Here is a 27,749-nt window from a genome sequence, read left to right as displayed (position 1 = left end):
AGACCATCAAGTAAGCATCCTACATCCGCGTATCAACGTCGACAGAAAAAGAAAAAGGAGGGTGAACCTAGGACTGTTTGATCAACATGTTGGAATCCAAATTCTGGTTGCCAGATCGTTCCTATATCCATGGAAAATGGATAGAATCATCTAAGAGAGAAACCTTGACGCTTTACTCTGCCCACGATGACTCTGTTGTTCTCGAAGGTTGGCCCACACGGATCAGATTTCGTTTTCCAAGCGATGGTGATTGATAGCTATACCCAGGTCTTCAATGTGCAAACGCTGCAGACGTGGATGTAGCAGTTGACTCGGCTGAAAAAGCCCTTCCGGTATGGAAGGCTATGAACACGGTAGGAGGACGCTCCCCCCGCCGATGGTGCTGTCAGAAACTAAGCAGGTCAATAGAATCAGAAAAGAGCGGCATTTCTTCGATTTGCCGACCTGGTGGTCGAAAGCGCAGGGAGATGTGGATATCTAGAAGCTATCGTTGTGGGCAAGCCAGCACATTTCGCTGCTCGTGAAGCCTACATGGTAGCAGAGTGGTTCAGATGTGGGAAATTCCTTCCTTTCAATGGTTTCATCCGCATAACCGTCGTTCTAACCATCACGACCTTAGTTTATGCTGGGTTTATCGACAAGTTCGGTGGTGAATGCCACCCCGCCGATGATGAAGGTTATCTGCGAGTAAGATCAAAGTCTATTCACTATGGACTGAAGACGCGCAACTAAGCATAGAGCCTCTAGCTGGTACGTCGAGAGCCTTACGGAATCTGTGCGTCGATCAATCCATTCAATGCTCCACTTTCCACGTTTGCCTTTAAGGTCGCTCCTGCTCTCGCCGCAGGAAACGTGATGATTGCCAAAGTCAGCGAGTATAACCCACTGAGCACATTGATAATGGGTGAATTGGCTACCAAGGCAGGATTCCCTCCAGGGGTCCTGAATATGATAGTAGGTACAGCTGAGGCAGGGATTGCTTTGAGCCATCATATGAGGATCCGGAACATCAGTTTCACCGGAAGTGTGGCGGTCGGAAAGCAAGTGCAGCTGGCGGCAGCGAATTCTAACTTGAAGACAGTAACTCTAGAGCTCGGAGGGAAGTCACCATTCTTGGTTTTTGAAGACGCTGATCTCGAGAAAGCGATTGCGAGCTCGGCCTCAAACATTCTGACGCTGAATGGACAAGGTTGCATTCTCGGCACGAGAGTCTACGTCCATGAATCTTTGGCAGAGGATTTTGTTGCAGGCATGAAAGCTAAGATGGATAAATATTGTGAGACCCTCGGAAACAACCCACTTGACACAACCACAACTTCTATGCCACTGGCACACCAAGCGCAGCTGCAACGAGTCCTTGGTTTCCTTGAGACTGGGAAGAAGGAGGCGAGTTGCGTACGAGGTGGGGCCCGCTTCAGCACCAAGGGTTGTTATGTAGAACCCACGATCTTCTTCAAGCCTCCACCAGATGCAGAGATTGTGCGAAAAGAGATATTTGGCCCGGTGTTGTGCATCCTCACCTTTTCTACCGAAGAGGAGGCCATTGCTGCAGCTAATGATACCGAATTTGGCTTGGGTGCATACATCTTCACCAAAAGCATAGACCGCGCATTGCGTGTCTCTGCTCAGCTGGAGGCAGGAACAGTCTGCATCAACAACACTGCTGTTGTTCATCCAAGTGTCCCATTTGGCGGATACAAAAGTAAGCGTTAACGCCTTGAGAAATTTGGTCTTTATTTTCCCTCTTTCCGTTGCTAACTCGTGTCGACAGGCAGCGGAGTCGGCCGTGAGAATGGCATATCTGCACTCCATCACTTCACACAGGAGAAATCTGTTATCATCAAATATGACTAGTTCAGGAGCACCTAAAACAACCAAGGGAGCCAACTCGCTAGGGCGGATAGAAGCTAACCCGTGTTCGATGGCCACATTTCAGATTGGCGACGATACAACTGAATCCTTGAGTAGCTGCCAACAACTATGCTCTTAAGGTGCTAGTGTCTATCAAATTGAAGTATGGTGAACTGATTAACTATTTTGTATTGTTGTCGAAGGCTTTTCACTATTGTTACGGAACAATGCCGGGAAGTTTTCTTTAGTCGAGCAAAAGCGTGTCCTATTCAACCAAGGCCAACAGGCACCTTTCTGTAGGAAGAGATATTTCATCTGAGCTTCAAGGAGAAACCAACTGCAGCAATAACATGTCGAGGATCCCAAAAAAAAACACGAATCATGAGCCCAATGGCTGAGATTTACACCTCGGCCGGTACAAGACTGAAGTCGTCTTCGCGCACGAGGCGCAAGACGAATAAATTCCGAGTGTACAGTAAATAGCCCTAACTCCTAATCACCCAGAGAGAGATCCATATCGCACCGGATCGGGAACCCTGCTCATAAGTGGAGAGCCACAAAGTCATGAATGTTAAAGCATTACCTTTTTCGAACCCTCATTGAGGGTCCGCGGAGTGTTCATTGAACCTCTATCGTCTTCTGCATAGAAGGCAATTTGATATCTAATTGTGTGCTACCTACTTTCCCCGATGCGCCGATCTATATAGAGTAAAGTAGGCTCGATTGCAACTTTCTGAACCATCCAAAGGCATCAAGGGGATTGCCCCGGCAGAACCAATTACACGTCAATAAGACCTGAAATGGTGTCTCTGCTACGGAGTGAAATGAGATGTCAGCCGGAACATCAACATGCCGAGTCTAACAGTGTTCTAGACGCAAAAGCGCTTTGTCGTTAACGCGAGTCAGTGTATACTTGCGTCTCGGCCACATCGGAAATAAGTATTAGCTCCTGCATTAACAAGCACAATTACGTTATAATGGCCTTTGCGTCTACTGGCTAAGATGATATTTATGGAACGATTTACAATGGCTGGAAACCGAGATTCCCAGAAGTCTCCGGAGAACGGTCCGTTAAAACTACCTTGCCCAGAGGCCTTCCCAAAGGCATTCGGACTGTCACGTGTGCGATCTCATAAGAGCGATTATACTCTCGGAGGAAGGGGTGATGCTCATCGACTACGCTGATCGGCACCACAAGTCCAACTGACTACCTACGTTCTTTGACCGACGATCTTTCATTTGGTCATTGTTCCTTCCTATTTGTACTCACCTACGACCGAGACATGGGTGAATCGAAAGACGCAATACCTTCGAGCAATGCAGAGAAAATCGGACCAATATGCTCAACCGAAGCCTTTCTCGTGGACTGGGAGGGGGATGACGATGCAACGAACCCGCTCAACTGGTCACGAAAAGCTAAGGCCATCAGCACAATTTTGGTTTCTTGTCTCAGCTTGCTCACGTATGTTGAGACGGTCTTTTCTATCCCTCCTTCTCGCGGCCTGGGTGCTGACGGATGTCTAACCCAAAAGGCCGCTCGCATCATCCATGTTGGCTCCAGGTGTACAGCAACTCGTGGCCGATTTCGATATCCATTCGGAGTTCTTGATCACTCTTGTCATCTCAATCTACCTCATCGGATATGCTGTGGGTCCTCTCGTCTGCGCCCCAATGTCTGAACTCTACGGTCGCCAAGTCGTTTACCACATTACGAACGTGCTCTTCACGATTTTCACTATTGTGTGTGCATTAGCACCCAACCTAAACATTCTGATCGGTTTTCGTTTCCTGGCAGGCGCGGCGGGAAGCGCACCGTTGGTTTTAGGTAGCGGAGTTATTACAGACATCTACCCGAGGGAAAGGAGAGGATCGAAATTGTCCACTTTCGCCATGGGTCCATTGTTGGGCCCAGTGATTGGTAGGTCCCAGCAACGCCGAGGCTGCACGATGAACAAGGCTAACTATCGCAGGTCCCATCGCAGGCGCATTTCTGTGTCAGAAAATGAGATGGCGCTGGGTTTTCTGGGTCCTTACCATTGCCGTACGCTATTGTGCTGAATCTGTACAGCGCCGATTTTATGCTGATCTGTATCAGGCCGGTGTCATGACCATGTTGTGTTTCGCCTTCCTCAAAGAGACGTACGCGCCCGTACTGCTCGAACGCAAAGCGGCTAGACTTAGGAAAACTACTGGGGATAGTCGATATGTTCCAATAGCGGGCCTTAAGGGCAATTCTCGACAAGCTCTCTGGTCCGCGCTGATCCGGCCCACGAAGATGTTTTTTCTATCTCCCATCGTACCTCTCTTTTGCGTAGGAAAAAAAATCTAGATCCTGGTGTACTTTCTGGGCTGAGCTGACAAGTTTAGATATATATCGGTATCGTCTACGGCTACATGTATATCCTTTTCACCACATTCACCGAGGTGTATGAATACGTGTACAACTTCAGCGCTGGCATCGCTGGCCTTTCGTTCATAGGCATTGGCCTCGGAATGTTCGGTGGTCTCTGGGTATTCAGCGCGACCAGCGACAGACTTATCAGGAGAGAGATGGGCAAAGGTAACGTTCCTCAGCCTGAATTACGGTTACAGGGTATGCTTCCGTCCGCCGTTTGCATTCCAATAGGGCTCTTTTGGTATGGTTGGAGCGCAGAAAAAAGAATTCATTGGATTATGCCGATCCTTGGGACGGTGTGGATCGGGTATGGGAACATTGGAATTTTCGTAAGTGAAGAAAAGAACCCTCGGCTTGGTCACCCTGGGCAAGGAAATGCTGATAGAAGAGTCCAGATCGCTGCTCAGGCCTACCTCATCGATTGCTACCCTCGATACGCTGCCTCGGTCACTGGAGTGATCACTGTGGTGAGGTCGGCTCTAGGCGCGTTCTTACCACTAGCAGGTCGACCGCTTTATGCACAGTTGGGCCTTGGATGGGGAAACTCGGTGCTTGGGTTTATCGCGTTGGCCATGGTTCCATTACCACTCGCACTTGTCCATATCGGTGAGCGACTGCGAACCAGTCCCAGATTTCAAATCAGCCTTTGAGTCACGGAGAAATCGTCTAGAATGCTTACACCATCTAAGCGTTTAAGCCCCTCGAGACCACAAGTGGAGAATTTTTACGTCTCCAATGAATCTTCGGCCAACAGTCTGGCTTGTGAAGCCGTGGTATCGCTTCGTAGAGATTCGCAATAATTGATAGATGGGCGAATGTCATTACCACTTGGGGTAGACTTCTTCAATCTTCAGTCCTCTGTCAAGTCAACGCTCATCGGGGCATCTACGTGAATAACTGTAAACCCTGTCGTGGATGTGTTCTCAGATTGCGCTGCGGCGCTTTCAGGGGGTTGACCAGACTGGTAGGCGGTCTCGAGTGTTATGTTCTCCTCAACCAACATAAACATTTCCGCCACCGCAGACGTGGGACTAATTAGCAGACCTCCACCGCTGTGAGGTATTGTCATCTTCTTCTGCTGATAGGATTAATGTGAAGTTTCGCCTATACCTGTTTCTCCCCAGGAACATTGCCTCCTTCTGAGCTTCATTAATGAGGATCTCTGGCTGAATGGCACTGTGGCTTCACAATAATCTACTGCGCAATGATCGCGGGCAAGATGAGACCATATCTCAAATTAATTTCTTCGGCTGATTCTGGCAACTATTCGATGTTGTAAGGGGCATCCTCATCATTTCTGATGTAATCGACAGGAATGTTACCCGTCTCCATGTTCTCCCACTCATTGACAGTCCAGCCGTTTCCCATGAACTGGAACACATTCCCGGGATCTTTGTACACGACATCATAGTGTTCGAGCCTCGGACGCTTCAGGAATTTCATCAGACTCTGCATACTGCCAGACCAAATATACACTCTTCCATCCCGCTTGTTATCCTGGCGTGGTCGTTAGTGTGATCGTCTCTCGAGCAATCCCTGTAGTGAAACATACCTTGTACCAGCTCTTGCAGTCCTCGGCCCAGACGGAGTGTTTCCTGTGCCACGCATCCATGTATTCATTGAGCTGGAAGGTCAAATCCTCTCGGGGTTGGACGAACTTGATGCCGTCTTCTTGGATCTTCTTCACCATCTGAATGATATACTCCACTTGAACCTCATGAGTAGGAAGCGAGCATCCTTGACCCCAGTTACCGCGCGGACCGTTGACGATGAAGTAGTTCGGGAAATGTGGGACGGATATCGAGCCATAGACATTGGGTTCATAGTCTTGCATGACCCGTCCCCCCAGGCCAACAACGTTGAACCATGGGAGGAACTGGACTTCGAATCCAGTAGCGCAGATCAAAATATCCACGTTGTGCGTCGCTCCGTCGGCAGTCACAATTCCCTCCGGAATGACTTTGACAATGGGGCTGTACACCGGCGAAACGTTCTTCTGTAAGAGGGCTTGTAGGTATCCCTCTCCGGGTGTGATCCTACGACAGCCAGGGCTCCACTGCGGAATGATCCTTCGTTTCAACTCCTCGTTGTCGCCGAGAAGATGCTCCATATACATCTTCATGCCTGCTTTGGCCTGTAGGTTTTGTTCACTGCCGCGAAAGAACAAGCGAAAACCAGCGGCCATGTGGCGTTCAATCTTGCGTCTGTACTGGAGGAGATACTCGGGATCATCTCGAAATTTCTCCTTTTCCTTCTCGGTGTAACGGTGCGCTGAAGGACCACCGGGCTCCATGGCTTCAGGATCCGCCTCCTTGTTGGAGAGAGTGATCCCCGTCGGTGCAACGTAGTATTGGTTCCGAATAAACACGGTCACATGCTCAGCGCCGGGTTGGACTTCGGGCAAGATTTGGATCGAGCTTGATCCGGTGCCAATCAGAGCGACTCTTTTGCCCTTCCAATCTATGTTTGGATCCCAGTCGGCGGAGTGAGACAGCGTCCCCTTGAAGTCGTGTAGGCCGTCGATATCGGGCCATTTCCACCTGTTGACGACGCCAGCACCGTTCACCAGAACGTTGCAGCTGTCGGTGAACAAAGTGCCATCGGCTTTCTGCAGATTGACAAGCCATTTGCCTTGCTCCTCGCTCCAAGTGACCTGCTTGACTTCGGTGTTGAACACTACGTAACTTTCAACATCGTACTTCTTGGCGAAGCGGACGAAATAGTCTTGGATCTCGCTGGCATAGCTGTAGAACCCACTCCATTCTGTGTTGGGTTCGAAAGGATAGGTATAGTTGTGTGCCGGCACATCGCACGCGCAGCCGGGATATCGATTCTCATACCACGTGCCTCCGATGACGCTGTTTTTCTCGTAGCAGATGAGTTCGTAGTTCTTCAAAAACTTCCGGGCTTTGTGAGCGAACAACAAGCCAGAGGCACCCGCACCAATGTGAATGATCTTTACTGGTTCAGGAGCCCCGTGGGGATGGTCTGGGACCTGCTCGGCTGTGTATTTGGGTGCAGTCAGGAGAGGCATATTGGAAGCGATGAATAGTTGTTGAAACGATGGGAGATGTTGCGATGTATTCAGCGCGTTCTTGCGAACTTTATGTATTTTCACCTTGTTCGCTAGAATAGAGCCTTGTATTTCTAGACTGCCGACGCAATGTTTCTCTAATGCAATATTCTAGAGTGCATTATTTTCCATTGCATCCTTTTCCTGTAATGTACCGTTTTCCGGTGCATTCTTCTCCGGTGCACAATGCTATTGCAGTCAACACAAGCACGAAAGGCACATTTCTAGACCTGTGGGGCTGCCCATAGTGGAGTGCACTATTCCGAAAGGCCATAAGTATACGAAAAATACGAAAATACGAAAAATACGAAAATGGTGGAGATTCTCCCTCTCCAGATTTATGGGGCTCCAAGTCCCGTTCGTCACATGTTCCCAAACTAAGCATCAGTTTCGGCCCCGAGTCCTCGCCGAGCTAGACCAAGATTCCAGGCCATCTTCTTATTAACCTCTCCAGCGCCGTAAGCATGGCGAGTCAGTTGAGTGTCGGCAAACTGCCCGTGTGATCAGAGGGCCATTTGACAAAGTTTCGAAAGATCATCTAACTGTCCTCGTATGTCAAAGCACGCCATGGTACGCTCTCCGGTCCGTGCACAGTGGCTGGCAATGAAGTACCAAAAGCTGACGAGGCCGTGCCACCATGCTCCCGTGGGTCTCGTGCAAGGAAGGGAACCACAACCTCCGCGGACATTATTATCGTGTGCTATGTACTTGGTACTTACGCTCATGCTAGTTTTCTCTGCCAAGGTTCCTTGGGAAGAAAGCTGAGCAGTTTGCAAGTGAACCGCATGTTTCAACGAAGAAATTTTGGTGACCCTTCTCTGCTCTATAGATAGAGCCCGCAAAATACGGCGTACTAGTGACGCGTTCACATGCCCGACAAGCCATTCGTCAGCCACGGTGTCCAGCTCACAGATCAACGAGTCGTATGGTTGGAACGATTCACAACCCCGAGCAGCAGTTAAGGGTCCTATCGATAATCCAACAATATATTCGACCTAGCAAGCTCCCACGCCAGCATCGAACAGTGAGCGGTCGTAAGAATGACCTCTTTACAAAATGTTGCCTTCGTTCTCGTTCCCGGGGGGTTTTCGGGGCCCGAATGCTATGGAAGGGTGGTGGACATATTGCAAGCAACTGGAGGGGAGGTCCACGCTTTGCGTAACCCTTCTGTGCCTGTCGAGAAGACAGGTTCATCTAAGCTGCACACTATGCATGACGATGCACAGCAGGTAGCCAGAACAATCGAGGCGGCGACCGGTCGCGGCAAAGATGTCGTGGTGGTGATGCATTCATATGGCGGATTCCCTGGGACTGAAGCAGTCAAAGGTCAGGACAAGACAAGCAGGGCGGCACAAGGTCTAGAAGGAGGAGTGGTCGCATTGGTCTACATTGCCAGCGTGATCCCGAGTAAGGGAATGAGTATGCACAGCTTCACGATGGCGGAAAGGCTGCCGACGATTCTGGGCAATTTAGTCAGATCCAACCTAGCTGTTGGCTATGTCTCCAACGCGTTCTTGTCAGGCTTGACAACGACGGCACTATACCTCACCGGACAGGCAAGTGATGAATCCTCCCCTCATACTCTTAGAACCATATTCTTATGTTGACAGGGTGGCTGGATCGCTCCAGCTGCAGCTGGTTCGCCGACCAAAATCTTCTCTGACCTCCCGGCGGACGAAGCATCGAAGTATTTCGACACGTTGCGGCCACAGGCTGCCGTAACATTTGCGGGACGAGTCACTTTTCCTGCATGGAAGACTGTCCCGGTGACCTATATATGTGCTGCAAAGGACGAAATCATTCCACCACATGCGCAACGGACAATGGTGGATCGTTTACGGAGACAGGGAATTCGGATAAATGAGGTTGAGCTTCAAACAGGACATTTACCGACCCTGAGCATGCCGGAAGCTGTTGCAAAGGCTATTGTCGATGCGGCAGGGGAAGCAAACAGCTCCTAGATTTGTGATGGTACTAGAATCTATAGTCATGACCAGCAACAAGACCGCTCGAGAAAGCCAGCCCGTACTGGACCTGGACACGGCGCTATCGAACTAGCTCAAATGGATTAAAAATCGACCGTAGAGAGCCGAAGTCCACGAAAGTGGGTTCGTCAGAAGGGCCAACTTGCGATCGAGGCGTTCTGGAACGCGAATGGTGAGAGATTAGTCTTCCCACTGTCTCGGTGGTAAGATCTCCAACAGGTGGCTAGATTCAGGAGAACTTTTCAGTTCACCGAGGGATCTGTATTTGAACGGCTAGAAACGCCCTCAGGAGGAGCGCAGATAGACAGGAGTAGACATGCAATTCACGGCAAGTCGCTAGTTCAACAAGGTTCGGATGAAAAGGCAATTGAATGCCATTGCGCACTTGATTACACTCAACCTATTTGGGAAGCACAACGGGCGCATTGTTGTCCTCCTGCCATTCTGCCTCGGAGTATTCACACATTAGCAGAACTAAGCACGCCGGGATCTAGGACGAGCAATACCAAAAAGGAACCGGCGACTTCTCTCAGGCATTTTGCCTGATTCCCCAATTTGAATTTGTCGACTAGGAGAGCGCTATCATGGCTGCAGGGTCGGCAAGCGACCGATTGTTGTGGAACGTAGGACTCCATGTAAGTGCATCTATTGCCTAGATTCCTGCGTATTGCTTGTCTTACTTCTCTCGCACTTGTGCGAGTTCCTTCTCCTCCATATACCCTTTTGCCTACCGAGTACACTCAGGAGCATTCCTCTAAAGTCCAAGAGGTGGCCGGTAGAGTAGAGAGATGGCTGGTAAAGGCGGTTGGTAATCTCTTGTCATTACTGGTAGCGTTCGCCCTATGGAACTTTCCTACCCTAGTTGCGGCACCTCCATGGATGCAGTTTGGGATTCTTTCCTGCTTCGACCAACGCCGTCGACCCTCTCCGGACGAAAATTACACTGATCGCAAGCTCATATCTGGAGAGAGGACGGCCGGTAGGCCTCCTCAACAGTAAGCGGCAAGTGACTCCAAATATGCCTTTTCCCACTGAGGATACGTTTCGAAAAACAGGGCTTTCAGCCTCCACCTCCTCATATTGCGAACAGCTTCGCCGAACGTTTCCCGTTTCCTATTATCTGCCACGTTTGGAGGCTGAAAGTCAAGTTCCAAACAGGTTCCAATAGCGAAAGCTACCTCATGCAATCGCTGCGGGTGCATTTGCCAAAACGCAATGAATTCGTCACGGAGCCGTGGCCTGGATAGTGATAAGTGAGCTCGAAGCGTTACAGCTGGCTGCGGCCACCAATACATACCATGCTATGAAATCTATGATGATAGGGTGTGGGACGCCCTTCTGCATCGCCGTTGGGCGGTACCAAACAGGGAGCTTCTGGAGTGCCTCCGCCGTTTGCAGCACGTGCCACTGGAGTGCAAGGTGCATCATGTAGAAGACGCCGGCGGATGTTACATCACGTCGACATCGAAGCCAAGTCCTCATGATCCGTTTCAAGCCAGTTGCCAGGAGATTTGACAAATGCTCTGAAACAGCGTTTCGAGGTACAGAGCTGGCGTTGAAAAGATCCTCTTTTACCCCCATCAACATGTTGTACAGTGGCGCATCTTGTGGCAATGGAGGGTTTGGTGAGCAGGATTGAATCGTTTGAGCCCTTTTGTCTTGCTTGCAGTTTGAATGCGACACACCAGCGTCGGATGCGATTGGTGCTCTGCCCAGCATGTGGACTTCCTCGTGGATATTGTCAAACGAGTATGGCAAGGCCGTTTCGGGCACGAACCGATCAGTTTCATAGATACCAGGCTGGGTCGCAACCGCAAGTTCCGATGATTCATTGTCATTGGCGAAAGGAACACATTCCTGAGATTGTACGCCACTTGGGACACTTCCGCTCGGATTTCCGGCCGGATAATTTTGCAATTGAGAAGAATAGTCTCCGAACAGGATATCTGCGGGTAGATCCCAAGTGGATGGTCCGAAGCCACGTACGTCTTCCGTGGCTGAGGCTCGCATGCTGTAAGGATTCATATATGGGGCTGAAGCAAAACCGAGGTTGTGTAAATCCTGTGTAGATCCAGCGGAACGCGAAGCCACCTGTGTGGTAACTTTGGCTGAGTTGGAGCTGGGCGAATCACCGACCAGGTCCACTGAGACGCAGAACTCATCATCGATGGCTTGCTCGTTTCGGATATCATCGTGATGGGTGTCATTGGTAGCGCATGAATCGGGTTTTGCTGGAATGATGGTACTCTTCGTCGGACTGAGCGACGAGGGAGAGGCTCGAACCCATCGAATTGAGCCTTCTCGGCTGTTGTCGCAGCTGTTGCGGGCCAGAACAAGCGACTCTACACTGGAGGCGAAGGAGCGAAGTGATTCGAGCTGGCACTGTAAGTAATGGTGTGGACGGAGAGGGATTCGATTCTCAACAAACCTCGCGGCGCAGTGCTTCATTTTCTTGCAAAAGGATTTGGACCTGTTTTGAGGTGTGTGTTGTCTTTAGAAACTCGACTTCCGCCCGCAACTCCTCTAGTTGTAATTTTTGACGCTTACGATGGGCTTGTTGTGCGACACGGTCCGTCGCTCGTTTCTTATCTCTTCTGTTGTCCGGGATGCTTGTCCCTGATTCATTGCCCGCCGTCTTGGGCATGGCGAGAACTAAATGTTGGGTGTCTTGTTGTCTTCTGGCTGTGCAGTTTCTGCCTCTCCAGGAACATTGGCAGGAGTCGCGCGCAGATCTGGACTTGTTACAGGAGCAGATTGTCGTCCGCTGGCAGCGGTGGCGGCGGCAGCGAAGGGGTGAGGTGGTCGAGGAAACCCCAGAAATTGGCGTTGCGGGCGCGTATCAGCTGTGGTGGTATCGATGGGGAGTACAAAACTTAACTGACAATGAAGTAAGGCGCAGCTTGGCCGACCATAGCCGTGGGCGGGGTCACCATCCAACCACAGACATTCTCACAATCTCGCCTGCATAATTGCATATGTGCTTGGCACACGGGAAGTGTCGAGGCTCCCTTGGCCCAAACGCCCATACTGGGTATGCCGAGGCCCAGGACGGGCCGTCAAACTCGTGAATGTCGACGCCACACACTTGAGCCCCTTGAAAGTTCACCACGGCGCCGAAACGACTACTGATTAGCATTGGCGGTGGTGGGAACAAATGAAGTATTGATACGAATTACTGCGATTAGGGAAACTGAACTAAGCATCTCAATGAAAGATACAGCCTTTTGGTATGTCGAGTTCGAGGCTCTTGATCACCACGGTCTGTCTCGGTAAAAGTAGTCTTGTATATCTTCCGTTCGAGAACGTGGGTTGGCCAGGCACACCCGGTTTGTGTCGATGCTAAGGATACGAGCTTCGCATGACTGTCCTGAAAATGTGGCAATCTAAAGCCCCGGCATTGAGATCTCCATACAGCCCTCCATCGTCTCAAGCATGGACAGGAGGCAACGTCCTCCAGTGCTTTGCTGATAAACTGAGGATTTTGTCCGCTCACTCCATGTTCGCACCATCCTTGGTGCTCTCATTTGGGCCTCGTTCTTTCACGGCACTGACGACCTCTATCGTCATTTGCTTCCTCGTTGATTTGAGAAAGCATGCAAGCACGATTGAGACGACTCCGAATGGAAGGTTCGCCCACCATACATAGCGGAAGCTGTCCGCATATGCCTGATGGATGGCTCGGGTTGCCGCACTGATAGTCGCCAACGTAACGCCCGGAACCTGCAAAATGACTGATTCTTCTCCAGTCAGCATCGCTTTTAGTAGGGGCACGACACTGGTAGGCGGCAATTGCGCCTCCAACACGGCCTTCGTGAACATTGGGACAAGACGTTCTTTAACCTTGGACTGAAGCACTTGTGCAAACATGACGAGACCAACTGCCCCACCAAGTGATCGGATCGAGGTGGCCAAGGCGACCGCGTGGCCGATGTATCTGTTGGGTGCAGCCAAGGTCACAATCAAGACGACACAAGTGCCCAAAGCTCCTACTCCCATGGCAATCGCTACTTCTGGGACAAAGAAAGCCGCTTGATTCATGCCTGGCTGAATTACCGACAGCAGTGCTTGAGCGGCGACCATGACGGACATTGAAAAAATAGTGAGCCATTTTGCTTCCCTTGTCTTGTACAGATAGTACCCTCCCGCACAAGCCGCGGTCATGGCGCCGGCAGAGAAGGGCAATTGGTACAGAGTTGCTGTCCAAATAGTTTGCACAAAGCCTTCATTGATGAGCAGCTGAAGGAAAAAGGTATTGGCAGTGAACATTGAGGCGCCCTCAATGAAGTGCATAGTAAGTGCCAGCGCATAGTTGCGGTGCTGGAAGAGCTCTCGACGGAACAGGCCCAAGCTCTCGGGGACGAATTTCCATTCCCACACCGCAAAAGCGGCCAGAAGGAAGAGGCCAACAATGAGAAGGACCAGAACTTTAGCAGAATTCCAAGGGGCGGTGTTGCCACCCATTGCGAGACCCAGAAGCGTCATGACAAGACCAGATGCACCGAGGACTAAACCGGGCCAATCGATGTGTTTGATTTTCTGCAGGGTTGTGTAGCCTTCCGGATTAGGTCGCTCGCCTGGATGGTAGAAGAAAAAGACCAACACCAGACTGAGAAACCAAAGCCCAGCGTTCATGTATAAGGCAGGTCTCCAACCTTCATGAATTCCGCCAACATTTTCTTTCTGCATAGCTGCACTCCCCACGCCACCAGCGCTGGAGATTATGCCGCTCATGGCGCCGGCAATAGCAATTATGGGTCCACGATTGACTTTGGGTACCATTTCGGCAAGCATGGGGACGGCCAAATAACTGAGCCCCAAAGCCACACCACTGATTGCATTGCCTCCGATAGCCATTGCCGTGCTCGTAGCTCTGGAAGCAACGAGGCAGCCTGCAATGCCTATGCTATTCGCAGCAATCATGAAGTATCGTCGACCGAGAAGATCGGAGAAGTTTCCGACGAAGAGAGTAAGCACACAAGCGGCCACCGAGGCTGACGTGACGACCCAAGTCGCAAGACCTGCTTGGTCAGGCCAAAGTCTTTGGAGGTCTATGACTGAGAATGCTGGAACAATTTGTGCCCATGCCCCGGCCGTGTAGGTGAAATAGAGAGCAGCCAAGTTGGCATATACTGTGAAGGTCCATTTGAATTTGGGCTGTGGCTCTGCGTCTGCCTCGTCGACATGACGGTATTCAACTTCCTCGAGTTTGATAATTTCGTTCTTTTCAACCCCTGGTTGGATTTCGATGCTGTCCCTGGTAACGTCTGCACTCATGGTGTGAGCTGAGCTGTAGGGTATCGTTGTGAGCGTACGCTCTCAAAAGGTATATCGTGGTGTGACTGAAGAGTTTTAAACTCCACTCGAGCATGATAAATGAAGCACAAATACAATGTGTCTTTGGAGACATCTTATGGGTCACCATGTCTTGTGCACGCAGTGTCGAGATTTTACACCAGCTGTCGGATAGTGGCTAGCCAAAGTTCAAGCATTTGAGTAGCCTTCTCCAGGCTTCCTCCACGCCAATTAACGTGCCCCTTCCCCGTAACTTTTCAGAAACAGACCCACCAGTCCCCATGGGGTCCAGACGCTCCCACTTTGTTGACTCGCATAGCTGACAGCCTGCATGCTCCGCAATATGCCCATCTACGCTAGCTAGGAACTAGATCGTGTGCCGAGTGGGCACGGACACGCACGGGTCCTTTGGGAGGCGAGCATTTTGGTCTCCAGGGGACAATTCCTACAAGTACAAGTAGTGCACTGAAGCGGCTAGTTGCCGCCCCCGCCCCCGCCTGGTTGCCGTGCTCGCCTAGTTGCCGCCCCCACCTATGCATGGATGCGTTATTTCTGTATCGCTGACTCGAGGTATTTAGTCAACAGTTCTAGAACTAAAAGACACGCAAACACTCACACGTCTTGAAGTGGTCTAAGCCTTCTTTGAGCCTTCATTGCAATCCGTGAATCTACGTCCTCGCCATCGGTTTGAACTATCCCAGATGCAACCACTGCGTGGCCTGGCTTTTGCGACACTCCAGGTCTTCCAACCCCCTTTGTGAAGATGTTGTGCATGGCACGAAACTGGGTCGAGTTCTGGTTTACAATGATTTGGCCTTGACCAGACTTGCCTATCGTTCGGGCCCGAATGTCACTCTAGGCCTCAATGGTTTAATTTTCGCGTGCAAGTCGGTCAACAAGCAAGAACACTAATCAGTCTTACACTCGATGGTCCAAAACCATGCGTCGATACGGCTCAGTATCGAATACTTACTCGCCCAATTTTGGCGGGCGTCACAGCCGGGGATTGTACAAAAGCCTCTAAATCCACGCGTCGACGGAGCTGTGCTATAGCACCTCATTCGTATAACGATGTCTGCAACCTCGCTGGAAAAGTTCCTCATCGTGCCCGGGCTCATTCAAGTAATCGTAAAGACTCTTTTCGCGTTTATCACGAGCCCTTTTCGAGGATCAAATGGAGCACCCACCGTCCTCGAACATGTTTGGAACACCGCATTGCGTACCTTGTTCAACACCCTGACTGTGTCTCAGTTACAGTAAGCCTCGAAAAACTCCCCAAGCCAGTCCAAAGCAACTGTTTATTCTTGGTAGATTGATTCTTCCTACATTCTCCAAAACATATCACGCGTGGAGCAAAGCACACAATGTACCAGTTGACATTGTACCCATTCCGAACACCAACATCACAGGCTTCTGGATTGGCAGCAAAGAGTCGGCCAGATATGTCACCATTTACTTCCACGGTGGTGGCTTCGTGATCGATGGTGGTCGTCCACATTTGGATTTACTACTTCGGATGAATACTTGGTCTGATGGCAACCACGCGGCGTTTTGTCCTTGTTACACCTTGGCTCCTGAGGGTCTGTACCCTCTACAGATTGCAGAGTGTGTCGAGGCGTTGCGGTATGTCTTGTCTATGCCTGGACGTCGGCCTTCAAATGTGTTACTTGGCGGTGACTCGGCTGGTGGCAATCTAGTCCTCGCAGTGCTCAGCCACGTATCAAGACATCCCCATCCGAACCAAAACGTGGTCAAACCTCTGCATGTCGAGGAGCCTTTGCATGGGGCGTTCGTGATTGCACCGTGGGTGTCAAGTGACGCGACCAGGTTTCAGTCCATGACGGCGTTTGCGAATCGAGATATCGTGAACCCGAAGTGCGCGAATCTTTGGATGGAGACCTACACCGGTCGCGGTCAGGGCATCGTCGTCAAGGACGATGAATACATCGCTCCAGAGCTGGCCACGGCTGATTGGTGGAAGGACACGAAAGTATCAAATATGCTCGTCCTCGCAGGAGAACATGAGTTTCTGAGAGACGCCATCCTTGCTTGGGCAAAGAAGTTCCAGGCAGGACCTGGCGCAACCGTATTCAAGATCGCCATCGGGAAACGAGAGGTGCATATCGCGCCGTTAACAGCGAAACCGGAAGATGTACTAGATAAATTGGGAGGTGACTGTCAGGAAGCTGTGCTGCGCGATTGGGCAAAAGCGAATCTGAAACCAAAATAAGGTTGCCAGGACTGTAGTCAAAAAGACAAAGACTATATTCAGAAGCTTAGCAGCCTTGACAGCCACTAAGTACAATTCATTCCTTACCAAAGAGACTACATTAATACTAGTTTATATGTAGAGATGACGGATAAAATTGAATCGCCCTCGTCGTCGATAGTCACCTTTCGGTCGTCGATAACGCCGACTCCTACACGGAGAAGCGAGAATAGATAGATTAGGGGGACAGAATAGTAAATATTTAGCTATAGGGTCTCTATTAAGCGGAACGTACAATCCTCTCGTATTGTACGGGGCGATGGCAGGGATTGGTATACACGTGCCGAGAACGCACAGAGGCCGATCCAACAGGGCGGTATTCGAGATAGAGTTTTTAGCCGTGGCGTAGAATAACAATCACATCACTAATATCGTAACAAGACAAGGTGGCTGTGCTGGGCTGGCATGGGGAGTAGCGGGGAGGCGATTTGGCTGGTCACCTGTCAGGACAAAAAGGACTGGCATTCTGGCTGTGGCTGGGAGGGTGGAAGGCAGCGAGAAGTAGCTGAGCATTCAACAACAAGGATAGAGAGCATAACAGACAGTCACGGACAAGGTATGCTAGTAGGCAATCGTTGCCGGCGTGGTTGACAGTTCACAGTGCTGGCCGTGTGCCGTTCTTTACAGTTTGATGAGAGTATTCCACGGTTGTTTGATACCGTCTACCTATTCCTGAGCATCCTCTGTGTCCTTTTCAACTCCTCAACGCCGCCGCCGTGCTAGCCGCTCGCTGCCCTAGCCGTTGTCTCTCTGTGGGTGGTGTTGGTGGTGATGGTGTTGTTTTGCCAGCGCTGACCAGAATTGGCATTCCGATTAGCGACCTGCCGGACAGGTCCCTGTGCGTTGTTGCACGAGCATGTCGATCCCTGAAGTGCTCCGTTACAATATATTAGGGATTTCTTAGTAGAGTAGGTAGAGTATAGCGATAAGTAATAGTAGATACCCCTGTAGTATACAGTCGATACTATACACGACTCTCAATATAAGAGAAAGAAAAGAGGAGATACTCCTCTGCTACCGGGATCGTCCCCCAAAAAATATGATACTTGAGGAACACAGGAGATGCGATCGCTATATAAACTAAGTTAACTACGATACAGTCTCTCGAAGGAACCCACTACTATATAGACTATATGATTTCTCACTATAGTAATAAATATAATAGTGCTTTGTCGCATTATTGTTTGACCCCCTCAATGCGCCAATGTCATGTGGCAATAGGCATTATTCTCTCTTTTATTAATCACGTGACTTATGTCAGCCTTGTCATCGAGGCTGTTTCGCTTGGTGGATCTTTCTCTTGGCACCAAACTTGCTCTGAGGTTGTCTTCTGTTCCCTCTTTTCACCATTTAGAGCGAAGACTCCTGCTGCATTCCGCGAAATGAGTGCCACGTTGAAATCTACATACCGTCCGGCACCTGCAGATTCCCCTCTACCACCAGGTTGGACAGAGCACAAAGCGCCCACCGGCCATACATACTACTACAATGCTGAGACGAAGCAATCTACCTACACCAGACCCAGTCGTCCCTCTGATGAACCACTCCGCATTGACTATGGCGCCACCGAACCCGACCATGTTATGCGCGCTTCGATGCAAGCTATGGAAGAATTCAACAGAAACAATGTCATGGCGCAACCGGGCCATTTCACCGGGGGAAGAAGTTACCAAGAACACTCTCGTCGGAGAGGCAACCAAGGGGACCGACCCAAGTCGAAAGCCCCTATCCCGAATTGCGCGCCGTGGGTGCTGGTGAAGACGAAACTAGGCAGGAGGTTTGTGCATAATACCGAGACGAAGCAGAGTTTTTGGAAGTTTCCGCAGGATGTCATGATGGCGGTGATCGAGATGGACAGGCTGGAATGGGAGGCCAAGAAAAAGGCAGAGACAGAGCAGCAAGAGACCGCTAAGGAACGTGAAAAATCACAACTGAGGGACGATGCAGAGAGATCAGAGACTCCCACAAGGGAAAGGCCTCTAGCATCTACTGGCCCACAAGAGTATGACAGCGATGAGTACGAGGAAGTCGAAGTGACAGATGAAGAGGCCGAAGGAATTAATGAGCCGTCAAAACGGCCTCGTCTCTCCGACGAGACTGGAGGTGAAATCCCTCCGCCCACTGGACCCGTGGAATTCAATGAGGACGACATAGCTTGGCAACTTGCACAGATGGAGGGTGATGACGGCTATGACGAGGACCGAGATCACATGCATGGTGATGGAGAAGGAGAGAACCCGGAAGAAGAAGACGAAGACGAAGGCCTCCCTCTAACCGCGCAGGACAATATCGCACTTTTCCGCTCGCTCCTCGACGACTCCGGCATCTCACCCTACTCCACATTCGAAAAACTGATCGAAGACACCGCTCTAGTAGAAGATCCCCGTTACGTCGCGTTACCAAACACCTCGTCACGCAAAGAGGCTTTCGGGGCATGGTCTAAGGACCGAATCGCAGAATTGCAAGCCTTCAAGGCCTCAATGTCCGCGAAAGAGAGCAAGAAGGACGCAAAGGTCGAGTACCTGCGGTTTCTGCAAAAACACGCCACGCCGAAACTATACTGGCCGGAATTCCGGCGCAAATTCAAAAAGAGTCCCGAGATGCAGGACCGGGAGTTACAGGACAAGGACCGCGAGAAGCTCTACCGCGACTTCGTGGCCAAGTTGAGACTAGGCGACGCGGGGAGGAGGAAGGAATTCGTGAGCCTGATCAAGAGCGTCGATCGGGCTAAATTTGACAAGGGTAGGGACAAGGATAGTTCAGTTGCCCTGGACGCTTTGCCGGACGCTGTCCTGAGGGATGTCAGGTTCCACATCTTGGAACCTACCAGGAGGGACGAGCTCTTGAGGACCTTCTTGGAAACGCTCTGACCGAGGGAGTATACAGCCTGTACCGTCTGTGTGATTTTAGAGAAGTGGGAAGGCAGGCAGGAGGCCCACTGGCCTTTTCTTAGCCGAACACAGGGCACTCCTGGATCTCAGCGCCAGGTCTCAAGTCTCAGTCTCGATCTCGGGCCTTAGGGGCCCATCTCAGTCAATCTCAATCAGTCTTGTTCCCTGACGGTCTCTACGTGCAGTACCTCCGTAATCGCTCAGCCCGACTCCATCTTATTGCCCTCTTGCGCCCTTACACACCCAAGTATATACTCTAAATGGCGAGTACATGCTGCAAGCGCCACAGCTCCGGCGGGAGACAAAAACCCTAGGTATGCGGAGATCGGAGTACTATTCATCAAAAACCAAGAATCAAGGATCAAGGATCGGTTTACATACAATACGTAGGGCATTGTGCAAAACTACCATTCTGCATTTTTCATTCTATTCTACACGGGCTACGACGGAAGTGGATGAATAACTCATCAAAAAACAACACCTGCCTGACCCCCTGGCGCCTTGAAATCCTAGTACTCCGTAATATTGTACGTGTCTGTCAAGTCCTTGGGTAAACGTCGGATGCCTGGCAATGGGCCTTCCTTCACCAACGCCTTGAGCCCTGGCTACATTGATTCCGGAGACTCGAGCAAGACTAGCTGTGCCCGTGAGGACGTTCCATCACTTGGACGCCTGGTGCATTTACAATTGCATCGCGTCTTTCCCACTGCTCGCTTCATATGGGGTATCAATCCTCTCGTCGCTCTGCTATCCTTACGTCAAACAGCCATGGTCTCTCTTCTTCTAGTCTCCTACACCCTATCCAAACTCTTCAGCTCGTCCAATACAGACCTTCTGTCACCCTTTTCCTTTTGCCGCTTAGCCATCTGTCCTTATGCATCCGCCGTACCACCACTGTCACCTCCACGTGTTTGTGCCATAACATCCTGCAACATCCCCGTCAACACCCCTAAGCTGCTCTGTGCTTCAGGGTTCTGCTCGAGACATTTCTTGACCACTAAAAACTCGCCTTCCGCGGCCGTGGGTACTTGCTCGCATAACTGCACGACTGAAGGAGAAGACGCTAATTGAGGACCAAGAACTTTCTGGGCGATGACCATGGCAGGGTTCGGGGGAGGTGGGAGCTGCAGTGTTTGTTGGGATGGCTGTTGATGAGGTTGTGGTAATGAGGATGAAGGAGTTGGTGTGGTAAAGGCTGGTGTCACACCAAGGCCCTGTTGAGGTTGAGGCGTACCATTCACTCCATGTTGATTCGGCATCGGAGACTGACTGTAAGGGAAGCTCCCTTCGTGAGGTGTGATGGGAGTCTGAGCTATTGGCCCCCCTCCTACCGCTGGACTAGCAGCCGTAGCAGATGTCCCATCAATCAAGGTCGCCTGGGTGTTATGCGATAACTCACTGTTCTTGATGACGATCGGGACCAGCAGCATTTTCTCCTGGGCGGGATCTGGAAAATCCGTCTCGAGTTTTTTGACGAACGTAGGCATTTCTTGACCCTTGTCCAGTGGGATCAAGTAGATGTCTTTGATTGCTGGATTTGTGTGTTGGATCCCTACGCCAAAGCGATTTTTGTTCTTGAAGTATTGGAAGAACCTGTCAAATTGCTCCTGATCATGCGAGTTTGTGGGTTGTGGCATGCACACAATGACCAGATCAGACGTACTGCTGTACTCCAAGCCACAAAGGTATTCTTCCGCTCGACTGGGCTGGATTCGACCTCCTAGGTCGATCTCAGGCGGGATGATCTGGTCGTAGGTCATGCGCAGCGTGTCGGCCTCTGGAGTGGCCCCAGCTGCATATCTTGCTACGGCGTGGAACCGGCCTAGGTTGTTGCCGTTGACGATGCCTCGCCAAACAACACCATCGGCTTCAGCAGATTCCTTGGGTGAATAGGGGGGTGACTCGGCCTCTTCGTCTTTAAGCAGTTCGTCAATATCTGCGTCTGCCTTGGTCCCTGGAGCAATGGGTTCACGGACAGCGACGGTTGGCGACGTCGTTTGTGGTAGTTCGCCAAATCGCTGACCGTCGCCATCAGGCGAACCTTGGACGTTTGACCAGACTTTGTCAATATCGAAATTAGCCGACGATTGTCGTCGGGTGGTATCGACGGATGGTCTCGGTTTGATTCCTTTGCCGGGAGCGGCTGGGGCCTCGCATGGGCTTCTCACACCTGGGCTCTTTGCATCCCCGTCTTGTTCTGCGACACTAGCTTTACGTACGGGAGCATTTGAAGTCGCAGACTCTGCCGCGACCTGCCTTGACTCGTCCACGTACTCCTCACCCTTGTGTGTTCGTCTGATTCTCGGGCCCTGCTCTTCCACGATGGTATGTTGTTTCTCCAACTCTTTCATGACAGCTGCGTCTTTTTTCTTCTGCTCCTCGCTTGCCATATCCTTCGCATCCATCGACGCGAGGGTGTGAGGGAGAAGATCCCCATTCAGTAACCGCACACCTAATGCGCGGTTCTTCTTAACGTTGAAGGTTATCGCCCGCAGTTGGTTCTTGTAGGACTCGTTGGGGTCGCCGTTCCCGCCGACCTGGACGTGATACAGGGCATGTTCCGTACGGAGACCAATCTGATTTGCAACTTCTGTGGCGGACGTGCCGGGGGGAACAGTGTAGTCGCCTTGCTTTACGGCTTCTTTGATTTGCTGTTCTATGAGCTTGATCAACGTGGACGCAGCCTGACTCCTCGATTTATTTGTAAGTTCCTTTACGTCCACTGCAACCGCCGAAACAGGTTCTGATCTGGACGCCTGCCTGGAAGGAGTCTCAACCTTGACTGCTTTGGTGCCATTGGTGTCAGCAGCCGGTGTGCCTCGCGCTTTCTTGTTCTAGTGACATGTTAGCAGGTCCTTGTTGACTTGCGAGATATATCGTACCTTTACTTCTGGAACAGACGGCGACTCTTCTAGTTTGCGCTTCTGTCCTGCCGCGGGAGTGTGCGCTGGAGTCTCATCAACATCTTGAGATGTGCGAGACACGACCTCGCTCGTCCGAGCAGCACCCGATTTCCGTCCCTTTCGGCCTCCTTTCTTCTTCCCTTTCCCGGCCTCAGCAGCCTCTTTCTGTCGGGCTGCTTCTTCCCACGGTTTCTCTCCACGCGCGATGGCTGCTACCAATTCCTGGTGATCCTCGGGGCGACACTGTTCGCAGAAGTACTGTGGAGGTTCATAGTCTTCCGGGAGACCCATGCAGCTGTTATGCTGCCACGCCGAGCAGTTGTCGCAGCAGATCATAGCCCGAGGGACATCTTCCTCCTCTTCGTAGGTGCCGCAGACACAGCGGATGATTTCTTCACTCTCATCTTGCTCTGCTGCCTTGGCCTTGGTGGCCTTTCCTTTGTCCTTTTTCTTCGTAGGGACGCCCTCAGCGATGTCGCGATCTTTGGAGTATTGGCCTTTGGTTGCGCGACCTGACCGTCGAGGTTCTTCTGTGACTGCGTCAGTAAAGCGCAACAGATGGGGCACACAGCGAGTGCGGCTAAGATAACGGCAATGCTTACCAGCCATGGCGACGACAACGACGTGTCGCTAGCTGCTACAATGTACACGAGACACGCAGGACGTGGGTGCTTGTCATCAACCACGTCTAATATCGCGATCTACGACAAGTTTGGGGTAGCAGAGACAGTGTCCACGAGACCAGTGGAAGTGCCTTCAGATTCGAGTAGACTAGAGAACTGTGCCAACGTCACCCCGCCACAGTCCTATGGCAGATAGTGCGCGATGAACAACAAAGTGAACGAGTATCCCAAGTTGAAGTTGTGAGGAGAATATGGAGATAGGAGAGAGGAGTGCGATGCCGTGCGGGCGGCCGATCGTGAAAGTGGCAACTCCTCGAAGTCTGCGCTGCGACACCACCAACACCACTGCCAAGGGAAGCGGAGGCGCAGTGAAGTACGAGGTAGCGGTACTAGCCACTATTCGATGTAAAAGCGGCGACAACTCTGGTTGACGTAACCGAACTAGGTGCCCCAAGATCCACCAGTTCTTGAATCTCGTGGTTTGATCGCCTCGGTGACAAGTCTGAGGCCTTGAAACCTTTTCTCCCGAAGCACGCAGGTCGTCTCCTTCACCTCCTCCAGCATCTTTCATTGAGGGACTGAATAGAAGTCCGGGGGTGCTCTGTACAACTATGGCCGACGTCCGAGCCCTCCTCGCCGCAGAGCGGCAGGCTCGTAGAATCTCTCACCCTCACCTCTCCTACTCTAAATCCGGTATGCTAATCTGTACGGTCTGCAACCTGAACGTCAAGTCCGAGGCCCTCTGGGAAGGGCACCTCAAGAGCGCAAATCACAGGAGAAACGCCGCCCAAGCTGCTGCACAAGAGAACGCCACTGCAAACGTCGTCACTAATGCAGGCAAGGGAGTTAAGAGGAAGATTGAAGATGTTGACGATGATGCATCGGAAGAGCGTGACGAAGCGGACCTCGATGCGCGGAAGAAGCCCAAGTCGCGGCCAGAGAGTGTTGCTGTCGTGGAGGGAGGAGAACTAGGAGAACCAGGCAGTATACAGACAAGAGCGCTGCCTGCACAAGGCGAGGGTGCTGGATGGAAAGTAGAGCAGCCGACACCACCTGCGCCAGCAGCAGACAATGCTCCACCGCCATCGAATGGCTCGTCCCAACCACCTACAGTAGACGAAGACGAATGGGCCGCCTTCGAGCGCGAGGTTGCACCATTAGCCGCGGCCACACCGAACTACTCCTCGGCGACAATCACTGCAGCACCGCTCACAACCGCTCAGCTCAAAACCCAAAAAGACGAAGACAGGCGGAGGAAGCTAGAGACTGAGGCAGAAGACGAAAAGGAGGACGAAGAGAGAAGGATAGAAGAAGAATTCGATCTCATGGAGGAAATGGAAGAGCGGATTCGAAGACTTCGAGAGAAGAGGGATGCGCTCAGAAGCGGTGTTACGACTGGAAGGGATACGGGCAAGGGTGTGAATGCGATAGCTGCTGACACTGCTGGACAGGATGCAGCTGAAAGTCGCGTGGACAGACCAGACGACGAGGGTGAAGAAGATGAAGAGGAAGAAGATGAGTGGTATTCGTGAAACCCATAATGTTGCCTGACTAGGAGCATACGACATTGGCATTCAAATCAATCACTTGCTGGCCACCCTTGTGCAAGAGTTCTATAATATCCGGTCATGATTTCCCTCAAATGAAAAGCTGGGAAGCGTGCAAAAATTAAGTAAAGTCTTCGCCCATGACATCCTCTATCTCGACAACACCCGTCACCTCGTTATGCTCGACAATCCCGAGCAAAGTGCCTCGCTTGAGGAATTCTTTGCCACGACCAGATCCCTCGTCCCGCATCTGGTGAATCCATCTTTTGCACTCTTCGACTGTGGTTGAGCTCAAAACAGATATCCAGTCTGTCTTCTCGACTTCCACTCTGCCGCACCCATCCGACACAGCTGAAATAGATGCAGAGGGATCTCGTAGGTTCTGAATTCTCCTTGGGCCTATCATATGAGTCTGAGAGGTCCGGACGAAACCGCGGGGTGACCTTACGGCAGCTACAAGCACATCCAAGCACAAGAGCGGACGACTTGGTTGTGCCACCGCAATTGGGACTTGCGACACTGCAGTCGCCAGGTCAGACATTCTGGGCGTGTTAGGAGCGGAGGTCTTCAAGGCAGCGCCAATTGCACCACCAGGGTGATTTGCTGCAAAAATGGCCGGTGTCTGGAGGCCAGCAGCGGCATGAAGTTCATCAGCGACGGCAAGGGCCAGGCTGTCGCCCAGTGCCAGGGTGATGGTTGTCGAGGTCGTTGGAGCTGACACCCCGAACGACGAGATCTCAGACTCATGAATGGTAGTCGGTAGAAGTATATTCGTCGAGCCCTGTCTTACCGCATGCGACAACAAAGGACAAGTGGTTGGAGTCAGGTGTGCCGTCATGACGATTAGTGGGACACAGAATTCTATATGTGGAAGGAGGGCTAAGAGTTCGGGCGTCCTTCCAGAAAATGTAATCATGATAACCGTGTCATTGGGCCGAACGATTCCCAGGTCCCCGTGGAGAGCCTCAACCGGGTGAAGGAATATTGCATGGATTCCCAGCGATACAAAAGTGGCGACAAGTTTCTTTGCAATATGGCCAGACTTGCCAACGCCCGTGAAGATGGTCTTTCCATGCCTAGTCTCTGAAAGAATGATTTGTCGGATGGTCCGAAGAAGGGAATCCTGGACCTCCGCAGAATTGGTGTATAGTTCCTCGAGATGGGAGAGTGCCTGTCGCTCGGTGGCGAGCACGTGCAAAGCCTTCTTTATTGTTCGGCTGTCTGGTTTGAACGTCTTCTCATCAAAGCTCGCCGGAATCTCCGGAGGTGTAATTGGTAAGGCCTCGATTTGCTCAGAAAGCGGACCATATAGTGGCATAGAAGGCGTGAGTGGCGTCGGAAGAGAGGCCTGCAGAGTGTAGGCCATTTTCAAGTGCAGGGCTTAGCCTTTCGTGTCGTGGAAAACAAAAGGAAAATGCCGAGGGCCAAATCTGCCACAACCCAGTCTCGATAGAATTGAGGACAATTCTTTGGTTCGGTTCGATAGTTGATTCAAGATATAATCTGTTCTGATGATGGTTCTGGAATGCGAGTGTCCAATCTCACCATCACCAGGGTCGTGGATCAGCGATCGATAAAGCGTAAATCAGACGGCCACTCCGGATCGCGATCAGAGTATGTTAATGACATGACGCCATAGACTTTGCGAAAGAGGCAGTAGAAAGGGTGGAGGTGTGCACGACCAAGGTGGACTTCCAGTCTGGGTGGGAAATAATGGACAAGTGACAGAGAGGAGGATATCAATTGTATTTTCCCGATCGACTTATCGCTGTCATTGCGACAATGGAGGAGAAATGCCGGCAACGGAGTGGAGGAAGAAGACCAGGATACGGAAGGTTGGTGGGCCAGACTTTGGGCTTTTTTGGCCTCCCGACTCAGGAGTTTGGACAGGCGTACCAATGCTGCAGTGCCCGTTTTGTGCCTATCAGCGAAGGAGGTCAATGGAAAGGAAGCCTGGCTGATGATCGGCGAGAAAAGAAGTGGGTTTCGGCCAGAGTCGATTTGCTAGCCTGCAGAGAGAAAGAAAAAGAAACGGTCCAAGTGAGATAAGGTTTTGCGGTGGTGTTGAGAGATTGAGAGAGCGCAGACAAGAAGGATTGGCCAGTTTCAAGAACAGACCGCTAGAGAAAGTCAGTACTCGGTAGAACTCTACGAGATACACAAGAACATTGGGGAGGGGGAGGAAGGATTGATGACTCGTACAATACTCGGTACCTGGTCTGGAGACTCGAGGTCGATGGCGCAATTGGAGAGTAGAAGGACGCAAGAAAGAAAGCTTTCAACTAGACGAGGCGCGCCACCACAACCAACCTGCCGCTTGCGGGCGGAAAACATTCTCTCGACATTCTTTTTAGTGGGGGCTGTTTGCGTACTTCCCCCCTAGGTACCTACGAGTCCGCACCTAAGTTTAGTTGCCTGGCAGTTACGTAGCGCCTACAATATTATGTATTACTACCTATTACCAGCACCTACCTAGTCTGTGCCTAGGTGGGGGCGCTGCCGCGTTGATCCATCGTCCATTCTCCACCAACTTGCTCACTTGTTTATTATCCTCGTACTCAGTTACCAACATCCCAACTGAGTTCTTACCAAGCTATCTCTGCACTTATGTACTTCAATCCATCATTCCTCAGGTGCTTGCCTTGCCTTTGCTCCATGCAGCCTGACACCAGATGGCCATTTCACCCCCCAAGCATCTTCCTGCGTCCGGATTCAGCGCCTTGCTGACGAGGATACGGTATCGAACCCAATCACTTCGGCTACTCGCGCCATGTGCTTGATATGCCAGCAACCTTTAGCAGCTGCGAAATTAGGCGCTGATGACAAACCGGTGCTGGACCTTCTCCCTCACACCTACACAGAAGGTTTAGATGAGACCCTCTGACCGCTCGACTTTGTGAGCGACCGAGAAGCATGCAAT

General features: G+C 51.3%; 11 protein-coding genes across 11 annotated transcripts; 6 read left to right on the top strand and 5 right to left on the bottom strand.

Moving 5' to 3' along the window:
* Positions 1-86: 86 nt before the first annotated feature.
* Z519_03034 (uncharacterized protein) lies at positions 87-1,854 on the top strand (the record flags this gene model as incomplete). The annotated part of the gene is made up of 6 exons (XM_016760787.1): positions 87-207; positions 268-353; positions 409-553; positions 620-687; positions 748-1,702; positions 1,772-1,854. The coding sequence occupies 6 exons, from the start codon at positions 87-89 to the stop codon at positions 1,852-1,854; spliced, it is 1,458 nt and encodes a 485-aa protein (XP_016622637.1).
* Positions 1,855-3,134: 1,280 nt separating this feature from the next.
* Z519_03033 (uncharacterized protein) lies at positions 3,135-4,896 on the top strand (the record flags this gene model as incomplete). The annotated part of the gene is made up of 6 exons (XM_016760786.1): positions 3,135-3,313; positions 3,384-3,769; positions 3,822-3,892; positions 3,947-4,162; positions 4,219-4,575; positions 4,642-4,896. 6 exons carry the CDS (start codon positions 3,135-3,137, stop codon positions 4,894-4,896), a joined length of 1,464 nt encoding a protein of 487 aa, XP_016622636.1.
* A 613-nt stretch (positions 4,897-5,509) lies between these two features.
* On the bottom strand, positions 5,510-7,280 carry Z519_03032 (uncharacterized protein; the record flags this gene model as incomplete). The annotated part of the gene is made up of 2 exons (XM_016760785.1): positions 5,510-5,743; positions 5,799-7,280. The coding sequence occupies 2 exons, from the start codon at positions 7,278-7,280 to the stop codon at positions 5,510-5,512; spliced, it is 1,716 nt and encodes a 571-aa protein (XP_016622635.1).
* Positions 7,281-8,359: 1,079 nt separating this feature from the next.
* Positions 8,360-9,280, top strand: Z519_03031 (uncharacterized protein; the record flags this gene model as incomplete). Its single annotated transcript, XM_016760784.1, has 2 exons — positions 8,360-8,791; positions 8,930-9,280. 2 exons carry the CDS (start codon positions 8,360-8,362, stop codon positions 9,278-9,280), a joined length of 783 nt encoding a protein of 260 aa, XP_016622634.1.
* A 1,013-nt stretch (positions 9,281-10,293) lies between these two features.
* Positions 10,294-11,948, bottom strand: Z519_03030 (uncharacterized protein; the record flags this gene model as incomplete). Its single annotated transcript, XM_016760783.1, has 3 exons — positions 10,294-10,543; positions 10,602-11,680; positions 11,733-11,948. The coding sequence occupies 3 exons, from the start codon at positions 11,946-11,948 to the stop codon at positions 10,294-10,296; spliced, it is 1,545 nt and encodes a 514-aa protein (XP_016622633.1).
* Positions 11,949-12,793: 845 nt separating this feature from the next.
* On the bottom strand, positions 12,794-14,578 carry Z519_03029 (uncharacterized protein; the record flags this gene model as incomplete). The annotated part of the gene is made up of 1 exon (XM_016760782.1): positions 12,794-14,578. The coding sequence occupies one exon, from the start codon at positions 14,576-14,578 to the stop codon at positions 12,794-12,796; it is 1,785 nt and encodes a 594-aa protein (XP_016622632.1).
* Positions 14,579-15,667: 1,089 nt separating this feature from the next.
* Positions 15,668-16,826, top strand: Z519_03028 (uncharacterized protein; the record flags this gene model as incomplete). The annotated part of the gene is made up of 2 exons (XM_016760781.1): positions 15,668-15,852; positions 15,908-16,826. 2 exons carry the CDS (start codon positions 15,668-15,670, stop codon positions 16,824-16,826), a joined length of 1,104 nt encoding a protein of 367 aa, XP_016622631.1.
* Positions 16,827-18,247: 1,421 nt separating this feature from the next.
* Positions 18,248-19,735, top strand: Z519_03027 (uncharacterized protein; the record flags this gene model as incomplete). Its single annotated transcript, XM_016760780.1, has 1 exon — positions 18,248-19,735. One exon carries the CDS (start codon positions 18,248-18,250, stop codon positions 19,733-19,735), a length of 1,488 nt encoding a protein of 495 aa, XP_016622630.1.
* Positions 19,736-20,628: 893 nt separating this feature from the next.
* Positions 20,629-23,268, bottom strand: Z519_03026 (uncharacterized protein; the record flags this gene model as incomplete). The annotated part of the gene is made up of 2 exons (XM_016760779.1): positions 20,629-22,590; positions 22,639-23,268. The coding sequence occupies 2 exons, from the start codon at positions 23,266-23,268 to the stop codon at positions 20,629-20,631; spliced, it is 2,592 nt and encodes an 863-aa protein (XP_016622629.1).
* Positions 23,269-23,893: 625 nt separating this feature from the next.
* Z519_03025 (uncharacterized protein) lies at positions 23,894-24,814 on the top strand (the record flags this gene model as incomplete). Its single annotated transcript, XM_016760778.1, has 1 exon — positions 23,894-24,814. One exon carries the CDS (start codon positions 23,894-23,896, stop codon positions 24,812-24,814), a length of 921 nt encoding a protein of 306 aa, XP_016622628.1.
* Positions 24,815-24,950: 136 nt separating this feature from the next.
* On the bottom strand, positions 24,951-26,195 carry Z519_03024 (uncharacterized protein; the record flags this gene model as incomplete). Its single annotated transcript, XM_016760777.1, has 1 exon — positions 24,951-26,195. The coding sequence occupies one exon, from the start codon at positions 26,193-26,195 to the stop codon at positions 24,951-24,953; it is 1,245 nt and encodes a 414-aa protein (XP_016622627.1).
* Positions 26,196-27,749: the final 1,554 nt, after the last annotated feature.

The sequence above is a fragment of the Cladophialophora bantiana genome (genome assembly GCF_000835475.1).
Source record: "Cladophialophora bantiana CBS 173.52 unplaced genomic scaffold supercont1.4, whole genome shotgun sequence".
Classification (NCBI taxonomy): domain Eukaryota; kingdom Fungi; phylum Ascomycota; class Eurotiomycetes; order Chaetothyriales; family Herpotrichiellaceae; genus Cladophialophora; species Cladophialophora bantiana.
This window is presented reverse-complemented; position numbering and strand designations above follow the sequence as displayed.